The sequence below is a fragment of the Typha latifolia genome, chromosome 15, assembly GCF_019914945.1.
Source record: "Typha latifolia isolate L0001 chromosome 15, TyphaL0001v2, whole genome shotgun sequence".
In the NCBI taxonomy this organism is placed as follows: Eukaryota; Viridiplantae; Streptophyta; class Magnoliopsida; order Poales; family Typhaceae; genus Typha; species Typha latifolia.
Window position 1 is genome coordinate 165,446 of NC_133100.1, and position 21,832 is coordinate 187,277.

A 21,832-nucleotide genomic window follows, 5' to 3' on the forward strand; every position below is an offset into this window, starting at 1 on the left:
CTAGAATAATAGCAGTTATAAAATTGACTCACAAAATGACACGTCGATTCAAATAATTTTGTGTTTCTCAGTCTTGCTCGCTAGAACCTACGATTCACTGTTTCTCGTGATTGAAGTCCAACCTCAGTAACCCTCGAGATTGATCTTTCGTCTAGATAGCCTTTAAGACGAAAGATTAACTTTTTAATAATGAGTGAAACCTTGTTAGTTGAAGAACTAATGTAGCCTCAAGAAGTCTCCTTCAATAATGCTTTTTCAACCATCCTAGAGATAGGGCATCACAATCCTTATATATGATCTCCAAGATAGAGCTAAATTCAAGTCTTATCTGTACTCACGAAAGTCTAATTTTATCAAACTTTATTGATGCGTTCGAACGCGGCTCGGGTGTGTTCGAACGACATGACTTGATCTCAGGTGCGTTCGAACGGACCCGAGTGCGTTCGAACGCGACAACTTGAATTCTTCAGGTTGCGTTCGAACGCGTTTGTGAACGCAGCTCTCGGTCTGTGTGAACGCAGTACCCGCGTTCGAACGCGTTTGTGAACGCGGCTCTCTGTCTGTGTGAACACAGATTCCGCGTTCGAACGCGTTTATGAACGCGGCTCTCTGTTTGTGTGAACGCAGATTCCGCGTTCGAACGCGTTTGTGAACGCAGTGTGAACTCAACGACTTTTCTCCAATAATCTTACAATTCTTCAAACCAGAGATATTCTAGACTTGTGCTCATATACATGAAAAAATATACTTAGAATATTTTGTATACAATTGCCAACAAATAAAAACCTAAAAGTATATACACTTTTGACATTATTATCTTGTTCCATGTTTTAGCTCTTTCTTCATTTAAATATTTCATAAGATAAAGAGACACTGCCTCTCATCTATTCTTTCAGATATTACTCCCAACTGATGAAGGTCGGTGATGTAAAGTACCAAATTTATATGCCAGAAACTATACGCAAAGAGATTCGAGTTCTATTGGATGTGTGGTTGTGCCTAATATACCTCTTATTAGGTCTACGAATATTATATAGGAACGGCAGGCACAAATAAATCAATGCTGGCTCTCAATGAACTGAAGAAATCTTCTTGGAAACTCCACACGCGTTTTTGACCAAATTAGGCCTCCTTCTAAACTTAAAGTACTTGAATAGGCCACCCTTTAGACTTGGACATAAATCGATAAACTAGTTTGGACTTTGGAGGCCACCCAAACTTTTGGAGTGATTTACTTCTAAGATTTATTATTATTTTACTAGAAAAAAAAGGAGGGCATACCTAATTATACCAAAAAAAAAAATTCTGTTTGGGTGGATTCTATCCCTCTCATCATAGATATTTTGTATAATTCTATTTACTATATTTTTTATCAAAGGAAAAAAAAAAAGGAGTATCCAAAGAAGACTTTGTCTCATCCCTTTTTATTGCATAAAATCAAAACCAACTAAAGGATATTACTTGAATTACAAGACAAGATGCTTTTTATAAGTCAAAGAAGAGCCTCTTAATTTATTTATTTTCTTTTACTAAAACGTCAATAATATAGGTGGTCATTCTAAAAAATAATTAAAAAGGACAATATTGTTATATAGTCTAAAATGTATTTCTTATAATATTGTCTATGACCATAATGTTTTATATGACAAAATCACAAAGCACCCACCACAAGAGGCTGTTTCTTGGAACATCCCAACCATAGACATTAAAATAGAAGATATCATTCAACAACATCCTAATCTCGATCCGACTCGGATCCACCAATTAGTGGAATTGGTGGATCCACATGGCTTTGGTCCAGCCCATCTCCATTGTGATGGTTACAGAATTAGTCCATCTCCACCGAATCTTTGAGATTTCTTTCATGGATGTTGGGCTTCATCTCCATCAGAATTCATCCACATTCTGATAATTACTTTCAAACTTCTAATCATAAAAGCCAACAAGTTTGTAAAGCCCCATCATAGTTAGGTCCCTGTATCATAATGAGATTGACATATACTTTTTTATTATTATGTTAGGCTTTGTTTGGTTTGAGGCTAAGCTCTGAACTCGATTAGTTAGTGTTATTTTTTAATTTTAATTTTTTAAATAATAAATTTAATTAAATTAATAAAAAAATATTAAAAAAATATTTGATTACTAAATCAGTTTGAAAGTTTCTGAACCAGCTCGAGGGTTCCTAAACTCAAAAGTGAGCATGGCCTTAAAATTTTAAAATTTGCCCAAAATGAGATTCGTTCGTCTTCGAAGAGTTTTTTTTTAGATTATTTGTTAAACACATTTGCTCCTCAATTTTTTTTAAAAAATATGCAAAATTATCAAAATCACACTAGTTATCCAACACATGCATTTTGCTTAATTTTAATGTCTCAAATACCCGTCGTCAGTTTTATTCACAGACGATCACTATATATGAGTAATAGAAAATTCTCCATTTCATTGGTTGCTTTGCCTGTTAGGTGAAAGTTAACTCTCTCTGAGGTATTAAAACAAAATGTATGTTTGAAAGATAAATATTAAAATAGTAGGGTGTGAATGATAAAAGTTAGGAGAGGAAACAAAACAAATAGGATGTATTTAATTTGATAAAAGTTTCCAAAATTTCACACAAAAACCCCTCTTATTTTAGATAATTATTTGCATGCAATCTGCACGGGAGGAGTTCCCTACCTACAAGCCAAGATACACGTCCGCACACGCATCCCCGCGTGCATGTCTCCACGTCAGCAATTGGACCGGAGGGACCACGTCAAAGAAATCGGACGGCATGCATAGAGAAACACACACGTGGCCGAACAGGAGCGACTTAGATTTGAGGAAGATCTAATCGCCACGTGGTGTCGTACCGAAAGACAATTAAAGTGCCCAAGAACTCTTCTAGAGATCGATCCACGTAGGCATATAAATAAGCTGCAGGCCAATTAAAAGCTAAGCTAACTCCTTAAATCTTAAATCCTAAAGCTCGAATTGCATCCCTTAAAAAGAGATAGATATATATATATATATATATAATTATTTTTAATGATAGTTATAAGCTAAAACCAAAAGCCAAAAAGAAAAAAGGTAGCTATAAGCTATGAATGGTAGTAGAAGGACCATATCATCAGATAGCATAGATTCTTTCCTCTCCTCTTACTTCTTCTTTGGATCTTTTTAGACTATAAGATTGTATATGTCTTCATATAGGAACTGTAATATGTTGAAATATATATATATATATATATATATATATATATATATATACACACACTAAATCCTGTTGCCTAATTCCTTTTTATATTCTATTCTATATTCTATTCTATTCTGTCTCTTTCTCTTGGAAATATTGCCAAATTGTTGACAGTATTGCCTCTTGCTATATTCTCCTGTCTAACTGGTTAGCACACAGTATTCTTTGCTACTTTTAATTCTACTTTCTACAGCCTAGAATAGTATTGATCTTGTACCATTTCAACCCCCTAATTGAACCAAGTGAAATAATTTGCGTCCATCAATGGCAATCCACACAATCTCTCTCTTTATCTCTAAGAATTCGGCGAAAAAGAAGTCACAATACACATTGTTGATTCGTCATCTAACAGCATAAGCTTTTGAATGAATCTGTTATGCATCAATTAATTGGTTATTTGACATTCTTTTCAACAAGCAACAATGTATGCCTTGTGCTTCATATCCAGTGAAGGGGTGGAAAAATAACAATGATCGACAAGAAATTAATAACAGATCAGCAGTAGCTAATTATACAACAGTTAAACTGCACCAGTTTATTATTGAGAAGGGATCTAACAAATCAAAAATATCTTAGATCTATAAAATCTAAACAAAGTGATTTTTTTTTTTATGATGTTATCCTAATGCACACATATCAATCTTTCCTCATTGAACTATGAACTCGAGCTAGCTCCTCCTCTCTTTGTCTCTTTGTTGATCAACATGAGTCCATGATCTAGAAGAAGAAGAAGAAGAAGAAGAAGAAGTTGTGAACTGCTGCGAATTAGAGAACTCTATAAATTGCTGCGATGAACTACGAGAGGATCCTGAAAGCCCTGATGGCACACTGTTCGGGTCCTCATCCCTACTCTGGAGGAGTTGAGCATAATGGAGGAGATCAGGATATGCAGTAGTTGTCTCATTTTTCGCCGTCGGTACGCCGGGACTAACCAAGAACCCGAGCTCAGTGCGGCCTTGGACTCTCTCCGGGAAGTTGAGCTTGGCCTTGGTGCCTTTGAATCGGAGGGCGGCCTCGTCGTAGGCTATCGCCGCCGTCTCCGCCGTGTCGAAGGTGCCGAGCCATACCCTAGCTGCCTTCTTGGGATCCCTTATCTCTGCCGCCCATTTGCCCCATGGCCTCTTCCTCACTCCTCTGTAGTGTCTCATGCGCACATTACCTTAGATTCATTGCAAACTTGGTAAGAATTTCTTACTAACAATTGACTACCAGCTTAAGATTTAGCTCATGTTTGTATATTCACATTGTATCAAAGTAGTAGATCATGAAAACTTACTTATGAAGCGTATCTATCTACTCATTTTATTCTTGAATGCAATCTCTTAGAACTAAGAGTCTTGAGCTTAAGCTTTTTAGATAATTAATATGGTCATTTCATAGAGTTCGTGCTCAAATAATGTAATACATATGCATCCATATAGTTGTGGAGATCTCAAGCTGCACCAATATAAGTTCATAGTTCTAATAATTCATGTCCACAGGGCTGTTAGCCTTAGTTTTCTTTGATAGTTACTCAATTAATTTATGGGTTTTGACTTTTGATAACTCTATATCCAGAAAACATGAGAGGCATGAAGCAAGAGCACTATATGATTTGAATTTTCTATTGCCGATTCATCTTTGAACAAACTCACATACCCAAATTCGAATTGTAATCTTTAAACAAGAAATTAGCTACTAGAACAAGAAAAGAGATACCGGTGCAATAGCTACTTTAACCTATATATACCTTGCTCCTCCGAGGACTGGTTATTAATTACCTCCCTCTCCGTTGATCCGAAACCCGGCACAACTACGACCGAGTTCCCGCCGATCGCCGCAGGCTTCCCTTCTCCTCCTCCTCCTCCTCCTCCTCCTCCTCCTCCTCCTCCTCCCTGAGAGCTCAAGCTGATCACTTGCGCGAGGGCCGACACCATCGCTGACGAGTCCTGATCGGCGCGTGCCGATGTGTAGTGGTGTGAGGCCATGTGTCTCTTCTCATGCCTTACTTTGCTCCACCTTAACTCTCTTAGTAGCTTTCCTCTCTTTAGCCAATCTAATTGGCCTTTGATATCTATATCAGAAGATGAGATATATGTAGTGAACCTCGAGAATATATATATATATATATATATATATATATATATAGAGAGAGAGAGAGAGAGAGAGAGAGAGAGAGAGAGAGAGAGTAGTGGCAGCGGTTGGGTGGAGACTTTTATTTGTTGAAAGAATCGAGTCATATTATGGTTTGGTATTATCTCTTACTTGGTAAATAAACAAATTTCACGGGTGATATATATATATATATATATATATATCCTTTGAGACTAAGTATAGATGTGTAGAGAGATGAGAGGAATAATGGAGTAGGAGGAGATTCCAATTCCCAGGTGATATGGTCAATGCTCTCATATTCTAGAGAGGAGACATAAACTTGTGATCAGGTCTATTATGTGACACTTCCCGGACTTGCACGTTCCTAGTTGCATTTTGAATATGGAAAATTTCAACTTGATTTAGTTCCCATTAACATATGGTTGGTTACAAGTAAAATGAATAGTTTATATAGTGCTGTGAAATATTTGCATTAATAATTTTATGGTCGTATTAAGTTGAAGATTGATAATTTCTTCAGGTGGATTAAGTTCATTTTTTTTTATAAATAAGTCAAATAATAGCAGCATGTCATTATCTGCACCATGCATGGCGATCATCATCTTCAAGTGTGACAGTTTTAAGTGATTTTATTATCGTTTATGCTGCTCTGTTGTTTGAATCTTTACGGTTTGACTCCTTTTCTTCTTCTTATTATTTCTTATTAAACACTATGAATTGGATTATAGCTTAATATGGGCTAACTTGACTGTGTACAAAAATATTCCATCTTCTTTTTTTTTTCATTTGAAAAGAGGGTATTTTTCAGCTAATAAAAATAAAAGCAGGGATCGAACTGTTAAGATCCAAAAGACAAAATATAAATAATAATAGACTGTAAATCCCCTTCTTATTATTATATAGTCTTCATCGACTATGTAAAACCTACGAATATTTGTTATAGAAATTTTCTTTTCACCTGGGCTAGATCTTGGCAAATGACAAGCTATTGCTGTTATGAATCTAACAGGCCGAAGCAATTAAAAATTTAGTATTAGCTCTCGTGCCGTGTCGTCTTTTGGTTGCCCGTAACCTGTTCGAGCTTTGGCTTCTACGAAAAGATTGCAGTTTGTTTAGTCCTCGAGCTGTTCACTACAACACGCATCACTTGTTCTCATTGTTCCTCCACCCAAAGGACACGTCTATCCCTTGTCCTTTCCACTTCATGACCTTTTAGACGCAGAAAATAAAGAGAGAAAAAAAAACGAGAAGAGTTCTATTGGAGCCAAACAACGTTGTTCAAGGTTTTCAAGCTCTTGGATTCAGAGTTAAGTTCCAAGTTGTACTCCACTTCTTTTGTGGTTGGATAAGCTACTATATACGACCGAAACAGTGGGCCATTTCTTAGAAGAAAAAAAAAAAACAATGGGCCATTAAATTTAGCCAGTAGGATATATGACTTGACCGTTGAAGTCTTTAGTGGAGGCTATTTATTAATTCCGCTGATCTAAACCTTGGATCCTTGCATGAATTTTAATCCACCGTCTAGAGTCTTCTGGAATGATGGGTGTTAGGGACCATTAATGCAAAACTTGATGTCACGGAAGAATGTTTGTCTCTCTAATGCGTGGTGGTTGTTGCATATTGATAAGGATCAAAGTGTGATTTGTTGTAAACTTAGATCAGAGCCTTCAGGACTCACTCAAAATACCTAAAATGATTACAGTTAAACAAAGAAAAAAGTGATACAACTAAAGACATGAAAATCGTTAAAACCGTGGTAACTGTCAGAACCTAGGTGAACTGTTTTATATTTTCAGTAGCTGCCATCATAGGTAGAGACTTCAGAATAATGGGGTTAGTTAAATGGGCCAGTCCAGCAAAACCGAGTGGGATAGGCATGATCTAAAGTCAAGAAACTCTACCCACCAATTGAATAACACAGTAGGGCAACTAGAACTTTAGGAAGCCCTACCCTACTCTAAACTGTGCCCAAGTCAATGGTTTGAACTTTAGATAAACAACCAACAACCATCAATCATTCAACAACCCAGCATGGCTAAAGATAAAGAAACTCTTCAACTTACAATCTTTATTCATTGTAGAATTCAGTACTAGTAGTTATGGGTTGCTTTACTGTGGCATGATCAATTAATAGCCTAGTAGATTACGTCAAGGCTGCAAACCCAATTTATTTTGAAAGTTACTGAAGGGACAGGCGAGTTTCCAAACTTTAAAGACAAAAAAAAGGTTGAATCAAATGGGCGACTTTTGGTGCAGAGGTACAACCAAACGACACCATATTTTGGCGAAAGTTAATTGCTCCCAAGATGGGGGACTTTTCGTGCATAGGCACGACCTAACAACGCCTAGAAAGAATGCTAATAGAATGATGTTTAGATAGTTAAGAGAGAATTTCTTTCTAAATTTGAATCTTAGCAGCATTGATTTAACTTGGATATTATTAAGTTTTCACTTCTTGATACCATTAAATTTTCACTTCTAAATATATATATATATATATATATATATATATATATATATATATATATATATATATATACTACTACGGAGAACACCCACGTATACTGATTCTGATAGCAATTAATTTTCATCAAAAGTGATTCGACCTATTTCTCTAAAAAAATTAGAAGCTCACATATTTCTACAATAAATAAATAAAAAGTCCAAAAAATATATTTGAATACATATATACTAATATACTACATTTTAGTTTACTGTTGGGTCTTACATGATTCAAACTAATGGTTTCTGCTTCCTAATCTATGTTAAACTCATCTTTTTCAAAAGGTAAAGCTAGTAAAAGAGGTTCGCATCTATCTTTGATAAGATGCTTGCCATGATTCATGAAGCAACCTAAGGTTGATGAGGACGTTCGCAGTTTGGCTTGTGAAAAAGACATGTATGGCCTAACACTATAACTCAAGTGTACTCCACAGAGAAGGAGGGGTAAGCATAGAGTGGTCTCTGACTTGGAATACTTAAAAAGATTGTCCTCTTCTTAACCACAGAGGAAGAAGTGTGTGCTGGAGATATCCAGTCTCCAGAGAGTGATGTGAAGCCGACTTCTTCCCCTCCTTAAGGTCTCAGAGACAACTTTGTGATGTAATGTGATGTTTGTTAGGTTAACAATGTCACATAAACGGTTGCGTTAAGTTGAAAGAAAAAAAAAATATGTAATTCATTTAACATAAACAAAATTTGAATCGGAGAATGTTTCAAGATACTTACACGATGTGATCTGAAGCAATCTTCACCAGAGGACCTATGAATGACACAGCAAGCACAAAATTGACTTGGCTCTTAACCTTGGATTGATAGATAGTTAAATAGTTAATACAGGTCCGAAACTTCTAACTCATTCTCTACAATTACCCGACTCAGATTCTTACCGTCCTTTCCTTTTCTGTGGAGCAGGTAAATCTGAACAGGCAACAATATGAAGAAGAGCAACTGGAACTGGACATCAGTTCCGAAGAGCAAATGGCAGCAAAATGAAACAATGAAGGCCATATCACACATCTACATTTCAAATGCGCAGAGAAAAGAATTACTTATGTACCGACTTGTTGTTTATATATCTCTAGTCCTCATGTAGCTCATGAACTGTCCAGGCAACTCAGAAAGAAGTGACTGAATCACTGATATCTCTCCATCTGAAAGAAAGGAAAGGCAGAAGTCATCACTATTTCTCCCCCCTAAATAAAGAAAGGTGACAACATAAATTATCTAAGTGGAAAAAGCCATATTTAAAACTCGTAACTTGTAAGCAAGAAATATTGAATGACTAAACCCTAGCCAGATTAGTGAGGATTTGTGCACGGCCCTACAGTCTTTCTAGAATAGTGGCAAGCTGCCTCCCTTGTGGAACCAAACTTTCATTGCTTTGATTTCTAAAAAGCCTAACCCTGCTAGGGTGTCTGAATTCCACCCTATCTCCCTTTGTAATGTGACTTATCGGCTTCTAACCAACTGCTAGCCAATCGGCTAAAGCCTCTTCTGGCTCAGCTCATTAGGCTTGAGCAGTTTGCCTTCGTTGAAGGCTAATTTATTAGGGATAATATCCTGCTTGTTCAAGAGATGGCACACTCTTTGGAATATAAGCTTACTAATGAACCTTATATGATTGTTAAATTTAATATGGTCGTTTAAATTTGTCGGCTATTCTTATTACTTTGGAAAAAATGAATTTTACTTCCAAGTGGATTGAATGGATTAGAAGTTGCATTTCTACGATTAATTATGCTTTTCTAGTTAATGGTACTCAAACTAAGTGGATCCATGGCAACTGTGGTATTCGCCAATGCGACCCGCTTTCACCTTATCTGTTTATTCTTGTAACTCAAATACTCTCGGTTATGCTTAATAGCAAAATGAATGATGGTAGCTTGGTAAGATTTCCTATGAGCTCTAATACTAAAGTCTATCATTTGATGTATGTTGATGATCTTATCATTATTACCAACACTTCTGCTAACAGCTGCTATGTTATTAAGGAGGTCTTGGAGAATTTTGGGGCTATTTCTAATAAAAAAATGAACCTGAGTAAATCTGCTTTTTATGTCCCCTCTTGGACTTGTCCAACTGTCAGTAGAGACATTAGAAATGCTTTAAACATTTCGTATGTGAAGTTTCTTTTTACTTACCTGGGAACTGCTATCTTGCCTTCTAGGCTCCATATTAGAGACTGTAATGACATTATTAATAGGGTTAATGCCAAGATTGCGGGGTGGAGAGGGTCTTCCTCATCCCAAGCTGGGAGGATAACCCTTATTAATTCTACTATTAATGCTATCCCTAGCTATAACTTCAATAAGTTCCTCTCAAGTTGGTTGAGGATATTGAGAAGAAAGCCGAGGCTTTTCTGTGGGCTAAAGGGGGAAACCAACGGTAGTGACCTTGTGAACTGGAACAATGCCATTTTGCCTAAAGACCGGGGGGGCTTGAATATTAGGAACCTTAGGCTAGTTCGGCAGGCCTTCATGAATCTAAAAATTTCTAGTCTTCTTAGTGATAAGGACTTGCTGTGGGTTTAGTTAATGCATAGCAAATATGGTAAATTTAGCCTTTGGGGCAAGATGGCTAAAACTCGGTGCATGTCTAGCATTTATAAGCACATCATCTCTGCGATCCCTAACCTCACGGACGAGTACATTAAGAGCATTAGTGATGGCAAAGCTACTTCGATTATAAATGATCCCTGGGTTTTTGCTATGCCGCTTTCTCTCAAACCAACTTACCTTAATATGGATGTAAGATTTGGACAAAAGAAAGTGGCTAGACTAATTCATAGGGGCGAGTGGCATACTGAGAGGCTCTTGCACTGGTTCGGTCAAACCATGACCGAGCAATCTGTTCACTTAGGCTTCCTCGGTACCGCGATTGAGATTCTTGGGTGTGGGCGACAAGCCCCAGGGGTATAGCCTCAGTTAAGAATGCTTATACTCTGCTGGTGGAGCAGTCAGACCCTACAATTAAGGCTAAACCCAAATGGGAGCTTCTCTGGAAATTGTCGATTGCCCTGAGAATTAAAACTTTCTTGTGGAAGCTCACTTAGAATCGTCTGCCTACTAAGGCAAGACTTCTCAGGCTGGGTATGCCAATCGAACCCCTCTATAACAATTATGGCCTTAATTTTGAAACTGCGAATTATATCTTTTTAGATTGTACCAATGCTAGATTTGGGATTTGAACATGACCATTCTTGGTCTGCATATTTCCTTCAACGGTAATTGGTTGGAGGGAGATTGGCTAAATGATGGGGAAAATTTACCAAAAGAAAAATAAAATTTCGATTTTCCCAAAAGAAAAATAAAATTCCGTTCTAGCTCTGATTGCAAACTCTTTATGGCAAAACTCTAGAAATATAGAAACTTGATTAATATCAAGGCTCGACAATTCTCCTCCTATAATTGTTGGTGAACTATTATCACAATGACCATGGACTATTTTAATCCTAATAGAAGTTCTAGATCCCCAAAAAAGCAACTTCCTCCACCACTAATCAGGTGGGCTCGGCCTTCGCATCCTTAGGTAAAACTCAACTGCAATGGCTCATTTGACCCAACAATTAGTAAGGGAGAAGAAGGTTGGCTTTTCCGAGATGCTGATGCTAATAATCTCTTGGCAGGTGGTGCTCCTGCCAACTACGACAGTGCGCTGACTACTGAAGTATGGGCCGTGTGCGAGGCTCTGGAGCAAGTGGGACATCTAGGCCTCCGCTACTTGATCATTGAAATAGACTCCAAACAGCCGAATCGATTTCTGGCCACATGAGTAGGCAGCCAGAATACAAAAAACATTATTATGGATGTACTACACCTCTTTCGTTTTTTCACACAAGTTAAAATTAGTCACACCTTTAGAGAAGGGAATTTTGCTGCTAACTATCTAGCAAAGCATGCTCGGTTAACCTCTTCCTCCTTTTTGTGAAATGGCTCAGGGATGCCTGAGCTCTCCTCTATCTTATGTCTTGATGCTGCTGGTACCCTTCATAGGAATGGCAGTAAGAATGTAATCTTTTGGGGCGCCTTGCCCATAATTATTGAAGTTTTTAAGTACAAAAAAACCAGGATAGAGCAAGGACGAGCTAAGTCATCATGTCAATATTGCCAAGTAAGATTTGCATTGAATACATACTGCGGTCTTATCCCAGATAAGTAGTTCCATCATTTGGGTACATTTTGATATTCCACCAGCTATAATTCATTTCCTCCGGCGCAAAAGGCCAGAAAAATAAAAACTCCCGAATTGCCAACTATAAACATTAAACTACTATATGTTACTTTCGCTCCTCTTCCATCTTATTCCACTTTGTGACTCATTTTTTCATGGCATTGCAATCCCTCCTTCCCTCTCTCTCTTTCTCCGTGCTCTCGGTTTTAGGATCATTAAACTAAGACTTTAATACTTTATGATGAATAAATTGTATGAATCTAATAATCAAATTATAACAAGATTCCTGAAGTTGTATAGCAAATAATAGGAGGAATGCCCATGTGATAACAAAAGAGCAAATGTTCCTGTTCATCGCCGAGGATTCTTCAGCTTGTGCTTTCTTACCTAATACATTTCTATCAGATTCTCTAATTCTATAAGAACACTTAGATCTTTTCATGGACACTCAAATGCAAGCATGAGCTTAAACACATGCATGCGAGCGCGTGCACACACAGACAGAGAGAGGTCTATATTTTATTACGTCACGGAAGATATCTGAAATCAGGCAGGAAAACTGAAAAAAGAAAACCCATGATACTCCAAGAGGTAATTTGTGAGATAAATATTCGTACGCTGCACGTCGCGCATAGGAACAAACTGTACAATATCCCGCGATGCAACTCGTCCAGAGGAACTTTCGAGTTTTTCCCCTTTGTCTGCATCTAAAATCTGCATTAGTGAAATTAGTGAGATCAAAATCTATACTGATAGGAACAAAGTGCTTCTGTTGCTGCTGGTTTTCCTTAATTACATACGTTCATGCAACAAAGTTATTTCTTTATATTAGATAAAATGATTTCTTTATATTAGACAAAATGGCTTCATGTAACAAAAAATATTGAGAATGTAACAAGGAAAAATAAGCAGTTTGTTACTGCACCTCCATTTCTTTGAAGTCAGCCCCACCAACTCCAACAATGAGGATTGACAAAGGTAGATCGGATGCCTTCACTAGAGCATCTTTAGTTTCCTGAAGATCTGTAACCACTCCATCCTGGATATACGTTTCATAGGTTCAAAAGGATTGCAATAATAAATATAGAGTACTAAGCCTACTTACTTACCGTAACAATTAACAAAATAAAGTACTCCTGTCGACTGCTGGCAGAGGACTGGCTTGCCATCAATGCAGCAGTATTAATTACTGGACCAAAAAGGGTAGGGCCTGCCAGTGATACATTGTGTAGAGCACTGATATAAGCAGACATTATACCATGGATTCCTTCAACCTGAGACCAATTAAATGCAGTCAGAATTTTCACATCGTTTACCCGAGATTAATCTCCATACAGTTGATATTTAATACATTAAACAATGTAGATTGCAAGTAAGTAACCGTATATCCTTCCAAATCAGATTCATAATCATTTACTGACATGACTGACAAGCTTTTGTGAACAAAACGGAAAGGAAATAATCATAAAATACTTAGAAATGACCTCAGTGTGGTAAGTACTTCCATTCAAGTTGAAACAATGAGAGACAGGACCATCAATTGGTCTTGCTCCAAAGCCCCAGGCAGGAAAACGTTTATCTGTGTCGTAAAATTGCAGCACCTCTCCAACTTCTAGTATTGCCTGCAAATAAAGAATAATTATGCATCAGTGTAGCCTTCAAAGGATAGTTAAGACATTAAACAGACAAAATATTATCATGTGCAAAGAAAGATGCATAAAACTGTTCCTCACTCGCTGATATGCATTCGGCCGACCTGAGGGGTCAATATAATGCAAGGAATCTGGGAGGCGCGGATTTCCATTGGAAGCTGTCAAAATAGATATTTAATAAAATTATACTGTTAAAAGCATTATAGAGATTAAAAGACGTGCTACCACTTAAAATCCACCGAGTTGAAGTTGTACCACTTAAAGCATAGATATACCTGTGAAGTCTATAGCTACCATGAACTTCAATTCACATCCACCAGAAACATAATCCAGGAATGTCTGCCTCTTGCTTTGAGAGTATTTCTCCACAACTATCTGACTTTTCAAAACCTGAATGCAAAACAAAATATTATTGTCAATACACAATTATTTTGGCCATGGTCTATGGAGAAAGGAGTGTTCAAGATTCCAGATCAGAAGTCTTTACCTTATTGCTGTAATCACGCCCCACAACAGTAGGTAGAAAGAAATTCTCACCATGCTTACTGTGGTGAAGGTTTTCCAACTCTGCCAGTGATTTCACAACTTTGCTGTCCAGTTTACATAAAATTGATAAAAAGTTAAATCCCATGCATAAATCATGTTAAAAACTTTTATCTTGTTTTATCATATATTAAAATGTACAGAACCGAAGTCATGCACACTCAAGGATGTATAAAGAGTACAACCACATGCACATGCAAGCATCAAATATAAGGGGGATAAGTCAGAGTACCCAATCAAATCATGCTTGCCGTTGCTGTTGAAGTTAAAGCACTCTATGTTTAGAGGGTTTTCCTGCAACAAGTATATTGGATGGTGAGACAAGCAACAACCAGAAAACTGAGACAGTCAAGTAGAAATTACTACAGTCTTTCCAACAAGGATGTTTCCCAATTGTTGGCACCCCTTTATGGTTAGCAAGAGGTGCTATGCTCATTCATATAAATTTTTTTCACTCAATTTAGCAAGGGTGCCATTGTAATACTCCTTAAAAATAGTAGGTGATGATCAACAGGAAAAGAAAAGGAAAAAAAACAGAAATAGAGAAAAGAAAAGGAAAGAGACACACATGCCTTGCTTCCGACTTGTTGAAGATTCAACACCACTGGCTTCCACATGGGATTTAGGTCATTTTTTCTTACTTCTGTCTTGCAAATTGGAACAGGCGCACCACTCTCTGTTACCCTAGATAATAGCAAGAAAGGGTCCTTAAGAAGGAAAAAAAGAGAAATAATGCAGCATCAGTAAAATCCATTACATCATATAGATATTTCTTACAAGAAAGAAAATGAGAAGCTGCCTACACTTTTAGAGAAAACATCCTTGTTTTCCAAATCCGAACAACGTAAAACCATCTCTACTAAGGTCTTTGAACCGACGCATTCTTCAGCATGAACAGTGAGCTTGCCAAACTTTTTGGGGTGTGAACCTTGAGATTCTCCATGGTCAAGATCTAGAGTCAGCAATCTGGAAGATTTAGTGATGACCTGCCAAAGAACCGGAATAAGTTCAGACATCTTTGATAAGCAAGATGAAGTTACAGTTCTCTGCAAGTTGCAACCTTGAACTAGGATGCCAGTATGCCATCAAGCTAATAGAATATAATAATGATTGCTGTAAAAATGGATCACTATCCATTATCCATACCGCGCATCAAATATTGGTCAAATCTCTAGCTTCTGGTAATATTAGAGCATTCCAAGTAGATCTTTAAAGGTTCTATTTTTCTAGAAATACCCACGCAATCTAATTTTAGTTAAATTTCAAATTACCCCCCATGGCTATACCTAAAATTAGACATTTAAACTACCCTTCTGTATCACTTTGCCTCCCTGCAGTTTAGACTAATGAGAATCTATTAACTTTGTCATTCAAACTTAACAAAGAAAGCATAAATTACCATTAATACCCCTATAATATTAATAATCCCATTTCTCAAGTAAATATGCTATATATTTAAGGTGATTAAAATTTCATTCCATGATCATATATAAAGAGAGGAACATTCTGGTGGTTAGATAAAACTAAGATTTGAGACTTGCAATCTTATATAGGAGAAGATAAAAGAGGTAAACAATTTCAAATTAGTTTAAATCACAGATGAGCAAAATAATATAAATGAAAGTTTAGGAGGTAATTTGTAGGCAAAACCACAAAGGGCAATTTGTAAATTACCCTTGAATTCTTCTTAAAATTCCCATTATTATTGTGTACTTGTAGATCTGTTGGTAGTGGCACATTACAAGGTTTCATATATGCTGGAAGGAAATAAAATGTAAGAATATAAATTTCGGGAAGAACTTCCATTATAATACTAAAAATAGGTAATATTCCTGAACAAAGCATTTCATTCAGTGGAGATTTTCAACAACTAAATGTGCTTTCAGCAAGCATACCTCAGATAAAAGACAAGTAGCTTCTCCAAGAAATTCTTGCTCCTCCAGCTTAAGACTCTGCATAATGTGAAAACTTATTCCAAATAAAATCACCTAGCAGATAGCTAAACATGATATGAAACTACAACAGAGCATATGAACTATGAAGATCCAATCTTTGTAAGTGATTTTTTGACTCTCAAGAGTCAAGAATACTAATGTCAACTTTGGAATGAGAATAAAGACTTGGAAAATGATAGGTAGATATCACCTCATAAAATATACATCAAATAAGAAAAAAGTAACCTCATGCCCCATTGAACTTAAAACATACAAACACATAAATGATATGCATATATACTATATAGCATGGATGGTCGTGCCGACAGACACGCCCCGTGTTGGTCGGCACTTATCGTGCCGGTGGCGTACCAACACGTAGCATGAGAGGTGCTGCACGGCACCCCTCCTAGCAGCTTCGCTACTCTTGCCACTCGTGTTGGGTGCCCTAGCCCGAGGAAGAAAAAAGGGTGAGAGATGAGTCGGATTGGGTTAGTTTAAATAAAAATTTAAGTTGTAAATCCACAAACAGTGAGCACAAGGTTGGTGACGGCAAGCCCATTCTCCTTTATATTTTTTTCTCCATCTCTTGCAGCAACAACTGGCAAGTGCTGTGGCACATACTTTGCCGGCCATTGGTCGGCACGGTTCGTGCCTGTGGCACAACCATCCTTGCTATATAGAATAAAATGAAAGACTATTCTTATAATAAAAGCATACATATTAATCAAAATAAAAGGTGGAATATGGAATTCAAACATCCATATCAATTAACATGATAAAATACGATATACAACATCTAGTTGCCTAACTTCAACTATATGTTGTATAATCATTCTCTTTTCAAACTTCAATAAAGAGAACACCTTGTCAAAAGAAAAATATGCTTGCCTATTTTTTCCTCATATGAATTACACTAACAAGAAAATGCATATAATGACAATTAGCACAAGAACAAGCTACTATTTCATTGAACTTATAAGAGTGTAGACATACCTTCTCTGGTACGTTATGAAACTGTGAATCAATATCATATACCTGAAACCTGTGGCAAACAAATTATTCAGAATATGTAATCTGACAATAATAAAACAAGAAAAATAATAAAACTGATTCTTAACTTAAAAGGGGAACCTATATACTGTCAAAAATGCAAATACATCAACTGTAAATCGTATTGAAGCTTACACCAAGGGCTGGACAACCTCAAATTGGTAGTTCATAATAACTTTTGCAATCCATGAAGGATTCAATGAATTCAATATTACTTCAGTGCGGCCAATTTCTTCAAGTGTTCCATCTCTTCTTTTTGTGAAAATGACAGCCATTGGGTCACTCTATGAAGAATACTAAGATCATCAGTTGTATATATACACGAACCATACTAACAAAGAATGACGGGATCATGGAAGAACACTGTGAATCACTTTTAGCACAATGACTAAGAATTTATGAAAAGATTCAAAATAAACATATGAGAACAGAAGAGTTCCATTGTATAAACCTCGACTCCACAAGGTAATAAGAGAGTTCAAGCAACATCATTTTGTCTTCATTGACAAAAGAGAGAATGGTCTTGTTTTTGAAATATTCATGTTCTGTTTGAAAAAGAGTTCAACACTAAAACTAACTAGAATGACTAGCACAGGTGTAAGACATATCATACGGTATAACAGAGCGTGTGCTAAATGCTCAATATTAATCAACATTTGCTTCTTTATAATTCATCATAGTTATGTAGTTGCATAATCTTCTTAATAAATTTCCGGTGTTTCTGAGGTAATGTTAAAATTAGCTCTCAAAAATGAATTCTTATATCATGATGGTCCAAAATCTTTAGTTCCACTTACAAAAATAGACTGCCCACATCCCCCAATTGGATTGCCATGGTTAGTCTGCTGACCATATATTGACACAAATATGTGGGTTATCTACAATAACACCTCTGTATCAACTATTAACAGTGTTTTTTTGAGCTAGAGCACCTTATGAAATTATAAAATATAAATCACTACCAAGCTCGTAAATCAGTGCAGTCAGTGATACTTTAATTGGTCGGTGGTCATGTTATACAAGTTTGTCTCAAGTCTCAACTGACATATTATGTCGATGAAAGGAAGGAGGAGGTGTGGTCAGTGATCTGGTGGAATCTGTTATATCATGTACCTCTACATTTGAGCAGTCAGTGATCCCATAAAATTCAACTTGACTTAGTGCACAGTTCTCAGTTGAATCAAGTGCTAATATCTTTTTTACCCACCACTTTCCCATGGACTTTGGTCTTCCCTTTGAAAGATGTTCCTACAGAGTAACATCCAAAAATTTACACATGTATATCTATCAACATCATCCCAAAGCCTTTTCTCTACCAATGTGGGAACGGCTAGATCATAGACAAGGAAGAAAAGTTCCAAAACGATTGATATATTTCTGCAATCAACCACAAATCTGACATCAACCCTCTCGAAATTAACACTAGAGTCCCGACTAAAGTATGACTATGATCAAACAATAAAGCTGCCAGAAAAGTTATAAGGTAGTTCTCTTGAATTGTGATGGTGGTCTTCTTTGTGTTGCTGCTTACTGTTTAGGATTATAGTGCATCCTTTTTCAGAAAGTCCTCTAGAAAAGAGAATGATTGACACAGGGCTAAAGGTGATAGCTTTTAATTATAGTTCTCTACAGTCTAAATATTGATCATATAGTCCTTTATATTTATCTTTGAAGGGGATGGTTAAAACCGGTTGATCACAAAAGAGAAAGTCAATTGTGAGGGTTGTTTGAACCTTAGTATCATTAATATACAAGCCTATAACTGTTTATATCATGACAGCACGAAAGTCGTTGGTGATGAAAACCGGTTCTTTCATGAGAATAGACAAGATAGACATGCTTTCACTTAAAAGTTCAAAGCATATATTAGCGAGTAATGAAGCAAAATAAAGGAGAAAAAAAGAGCATACTTTTATTCAGATCTCAACACAACTAACTCCATAGTAGTACATTTTGGTGAAAGGACCATTTATTAAAAGTACAAAAGAGAAACAAAAACATCAGAAATAGGCCATTACATCAATCTATGAAATATTACTTACCTTTGAGAGGAAGTCTCGATCGCGCAGGTCAGATGCAGACAGTGACAGCTACAAAATATTGTGCAAAAGGCAAAATGAGGAATGATATCAGGGATATGAACATAATGTTAAATTTAAGAATAGCTAATATCTCCGTAAACATGGATGGCATAACATTCTCAAAACCGTTCCAAATTAAGGGAAGTTGGGTTCAATTCTTGTAGACCAAAACTGACATCAGAATAGCTAATATCTCAGTTAAAGTTCGATCTACTTCAGCCAAGAGCAAATTGAGCAAATCGACAGCAATTCCAGAACCCAAAGATCTCAAACAAGAATTACAGAGCAAATCACAAACTAGAGCTACTTCAGAAGCTAGATAAGAAGAATTCAGACCTCGATCTGGGAGAAAAGGCCGCCACGGGACTTGAGTAAGTGCTCGACGGCGTCGGCCGCGTCGCCGCCTCCATGGGAAGCGACGGCGCCGCCGGATCCGACGGCTTGTCGCCCTCCAGGGACGTCCTCAGAGCAGCAATTTCCCATGACGAGGGCGATCGACCTCAAGAGAGATCGAGAGAGAGGAGGAGTTGACGGTGAGATCCAGAACGGAGAGGTTATAGAGAGCAGGGAAAGCGCGTAGCATAGATAGAAGGGAAGCACTAGGGAGAATAAACGAAGACTAAACTAGGATGGAGGAAGACTAAATTATCATCTTAGCCCAATAGATAGTAGTGGAATAGTCCGGAAGAATAAGGGCGAATTAGGGAATAAAAAATGTAAACATATGACGGCGTTTTAGGGCGAATTAGGGACAAAAGCGGTTAATGACCAATTACGGGCCTGGGAATTTCCGTACTTAAAGAGTCGGCGATTGTAAGTGTTACGGCGGCGTGTTCTTTCTAAAGTCGAAGCACTATGCTATGCTAGACAAGTAAAGAAAGTTAAGTGGACTTTGGCTTTTCAAACTAGTTTTCAATGCCTTGTATAGTGGCTTGACTTACAGTTTGACCATCTTATGTAAACGAAGGGCGGTTGCTGAATAAAGAATATGTATTATATATGGGTTAATTATTTCCGTTGAATTATATTCGATTTTTAAGACAAGCGCATAATTTTTTTTAAGTTATAATATCCTCCTAAACTTTAGAGAAATTTCAATGTCACAATTCTATTAGAAAAATTGGATGAGTTGGCAGTTAATTGACTCCGAAATGATTTAGATGCCCTCGTTGTGCATTTCAATCAAATTAATAGAGATTAAAATATAGTTTTATGTTGATGCTTTAATTAAATTATAATAAAAAATATATATATAATTTATCATCTTCAATCCTTGCTCAACCTCTCCTTCACCATCACCGACGTTCCCATAGAAGCCGACGGCGTTTGAGATTCTTGCCGACGACATCTCCCTGCCGCCAGCTTGCAACAGCCTCACACCAACTAGCCCAAGACCCTAAGCTGATCCCACCTTTCCTCCTTCCCCCTTCTCCCGCCTCACTATTGGCAACACTTTTACACACAGTGATGATGAGAATGATAGCAGTGAGAGAGCAATGATAGTGAGGGTGAGAGTGGTGAGGGCGAGGGCCAAGGCAACAATTTTGCCTTCTAGCAAGCCAAGCTCATCGTCTTGTAGCTCCCAAAGGCCCTCAGTCTTTGTGCCACCGAGAGTATGAGGCGAATGGTTTTGGGAGAAAGTATGAGGCGAATAGTTTTGGGAGAAAGAATGGTTGTCGGTTTGGTGGAGGAGATGGGTGGTTTGAGGCTATTAATAAATTTATTATATTTTCTAGTTATGGCTAAATTGATAAGCTAGTTTAGGGGTATAACTGTCATTAAGTATTTTCCATCATTGTCTTTTAGCCGTTTTATTTTTTGTCCCAAAATTGAGGAGATATTGCAGCCTAAATTTTTTTTAAAGGTCCGTGATATAATTGAGAGGTGTTGACGTAATTAATATATATATATATATATATATTGTATGTACTTTATTATAATAAAAATAAGCATTGAATATATAAAAAAAAAGTATGCACTTAGTTTTATAAGAAAACTAAATAATTGAATTGCAAAAGCCTAGAAATCGGCACAGAAGTTTTTAACATTTTTAACTATAAAAATTAACTGACCAGCTGTGTTATTGTTTTTTTCTTAATTTTTATGAACTAAAATACCTCTCTATCGTATATAACTAAGAATTATTAGTTTTACATCATAATTTTAATTTCTCTAATATAAAATCAATATGAGAGTAAATTTTTGATGCAATTCTCGATTTCTTTGATCAAACTAGCCTATGGGAATTTTTTTTATATGTGTTTTGATTCATGTACGTCTAAATGTAAATTATTTACTGAGTCAGCTATTTATATAAAATATTTTAATAAAAAAATATAAAAATTTATATATAACACATATAATGTAATTGTAATTTACACCATATATTTTTAGTATTTACAAATTGAACCTTCTGATTTAACGAATATATACAAAAAAATATCTTAAATTAGATTTGAACTTACACCGTCAGAATATTTCGTTATATAAAAATATTTTATTTTTAAAATAATTAAAATGTCCTTAGTATGACTTGGTTGATGATATTTTCATAATTTTTTTAGTTTA

General features: G+C 36.5%; 2 protein-coding genes across 11 annotated transcripts; both read right to left on the bottom strand.

The window, feature by feature from the left end:
- Positions 1–3,716: 3,716 nt before the first annotated feature.
- Positions 3,717–5,199, bottom strand: LOC140801824 (ethylene-responsive transcription factor ERF115). The gene is made up of 2 exons (XM_073157143.1): positions 4,962–5,199; positions 3,717–4,391 (listed from the first exon to the last, which is right to left on the bottom strand). Exons 1-2 carry the CDS (start codon positions 5,197–5,199, stop codon positions 3,901–3,903), a joined length of 729 nt encoding a protein of 242 aa, XP_073013244.1. The 3' UTR covers positions 3,717–3,900.
- A 2,785-nt stretch (positions 5,200–7,984) lies between these two features.
- LOC140801823 (protein BONZAI 1-like) lies at positions 7,985–19,919 on the bottom strand. Of its 10 annotated transcripts, none has more exons than XR_012111518.1 (18): positions 19,601–19,919; positions 19,226–19,273; positions 17,319–17,467; positions 17,127–17,175; positions 16,092–16,148; positions 14,974–15,182; positions 14,769–14,880; positions 14,429–14,490; positions 14,141–14,243; positions 13,929–14,043; positions 13,735–13,811; positions 13,486–13,623; positions 13,111–13,275; positions 12,927–13,040; positions 12,619–12,715; positions 8,893–8,982; positions 8,719–8,785; positions 7,985–8,591 (listed from the first exon to the last, which is right to left on the bottom strand). XR_012111518.1 is itself a non-coding variant. In XM_073157141.1 (17 exons), the coding sequence occupies exons 1-16, from the start codon at positions 19,745–19,747 to the stop codon at positions 8,900–8,902; spliced, it is 1,722 nt and encodes a 573-aa protein (XP_073013242.1). In that variant the 5' UTR covers positions 19,748–19,919; the 3' UTR covers positions 8,623–8,785; positions 8,893–8,899. The 10 variants fall into 10 exon arrangements, 5 of the variants coding, with proteins under 5 accessions (XP_073013242.1, XP_073013240.1, XP_073013241.1 ...); XR_012111517.1 differs by lacking the exon at positions 7,985–8,591 and adding an exon at positions 8,599–8,634; XR_012111516.1 differs by having other exon boundaries at positions 8,719–8,982.
- Between the last annotated feature and the right edge of the window lie 1,913 nt (positions 19,920–21,832).

What these genes read in the sequence shown, in the direction of transcription:
- LOC140801824 (XM_073157143.1), bottom strand. Translation starts at nt 5,199, where the DNA reads ATGGCCTCACACCACTACACATCGGCACGCGCCGATCAGGACTCGTCA. An exon ending in CCAGTCCTCGGAGGAGCAAG is followed by an intron (nt 4,392 to 4,961) that starts GTATATATAGGT and finishes AATGAATCTAAG; the next exon opens with GTAATGTGCGCATGAGACAC.
- LOC140801823 (XM_073157139.1), bottom strand. Translation starts at nt 19,747, where the DNA reads ATGGGAAATTGCTGCTCTGAGGACGTCCCTGGAGGGCGACAAGCCGTC. An exon ending in GGCAAGCATGATTTGATTGG is followed by an intron (nt 14,244 to 14,428) that starts GTACTCTGACTT and finishes TAAACTGGACAG; the next exon opens with CAAAGTTGTGAAATCACTGG. An exon ending in TCCTATGCGCGACGTGCAGC is followed by an intron (nt 8,983 to 12,618) that starts GTACGAATATTT and finishes CCTTTCTTTCAG; the next exon opens with ATGGAGAGATATCAGTGATT.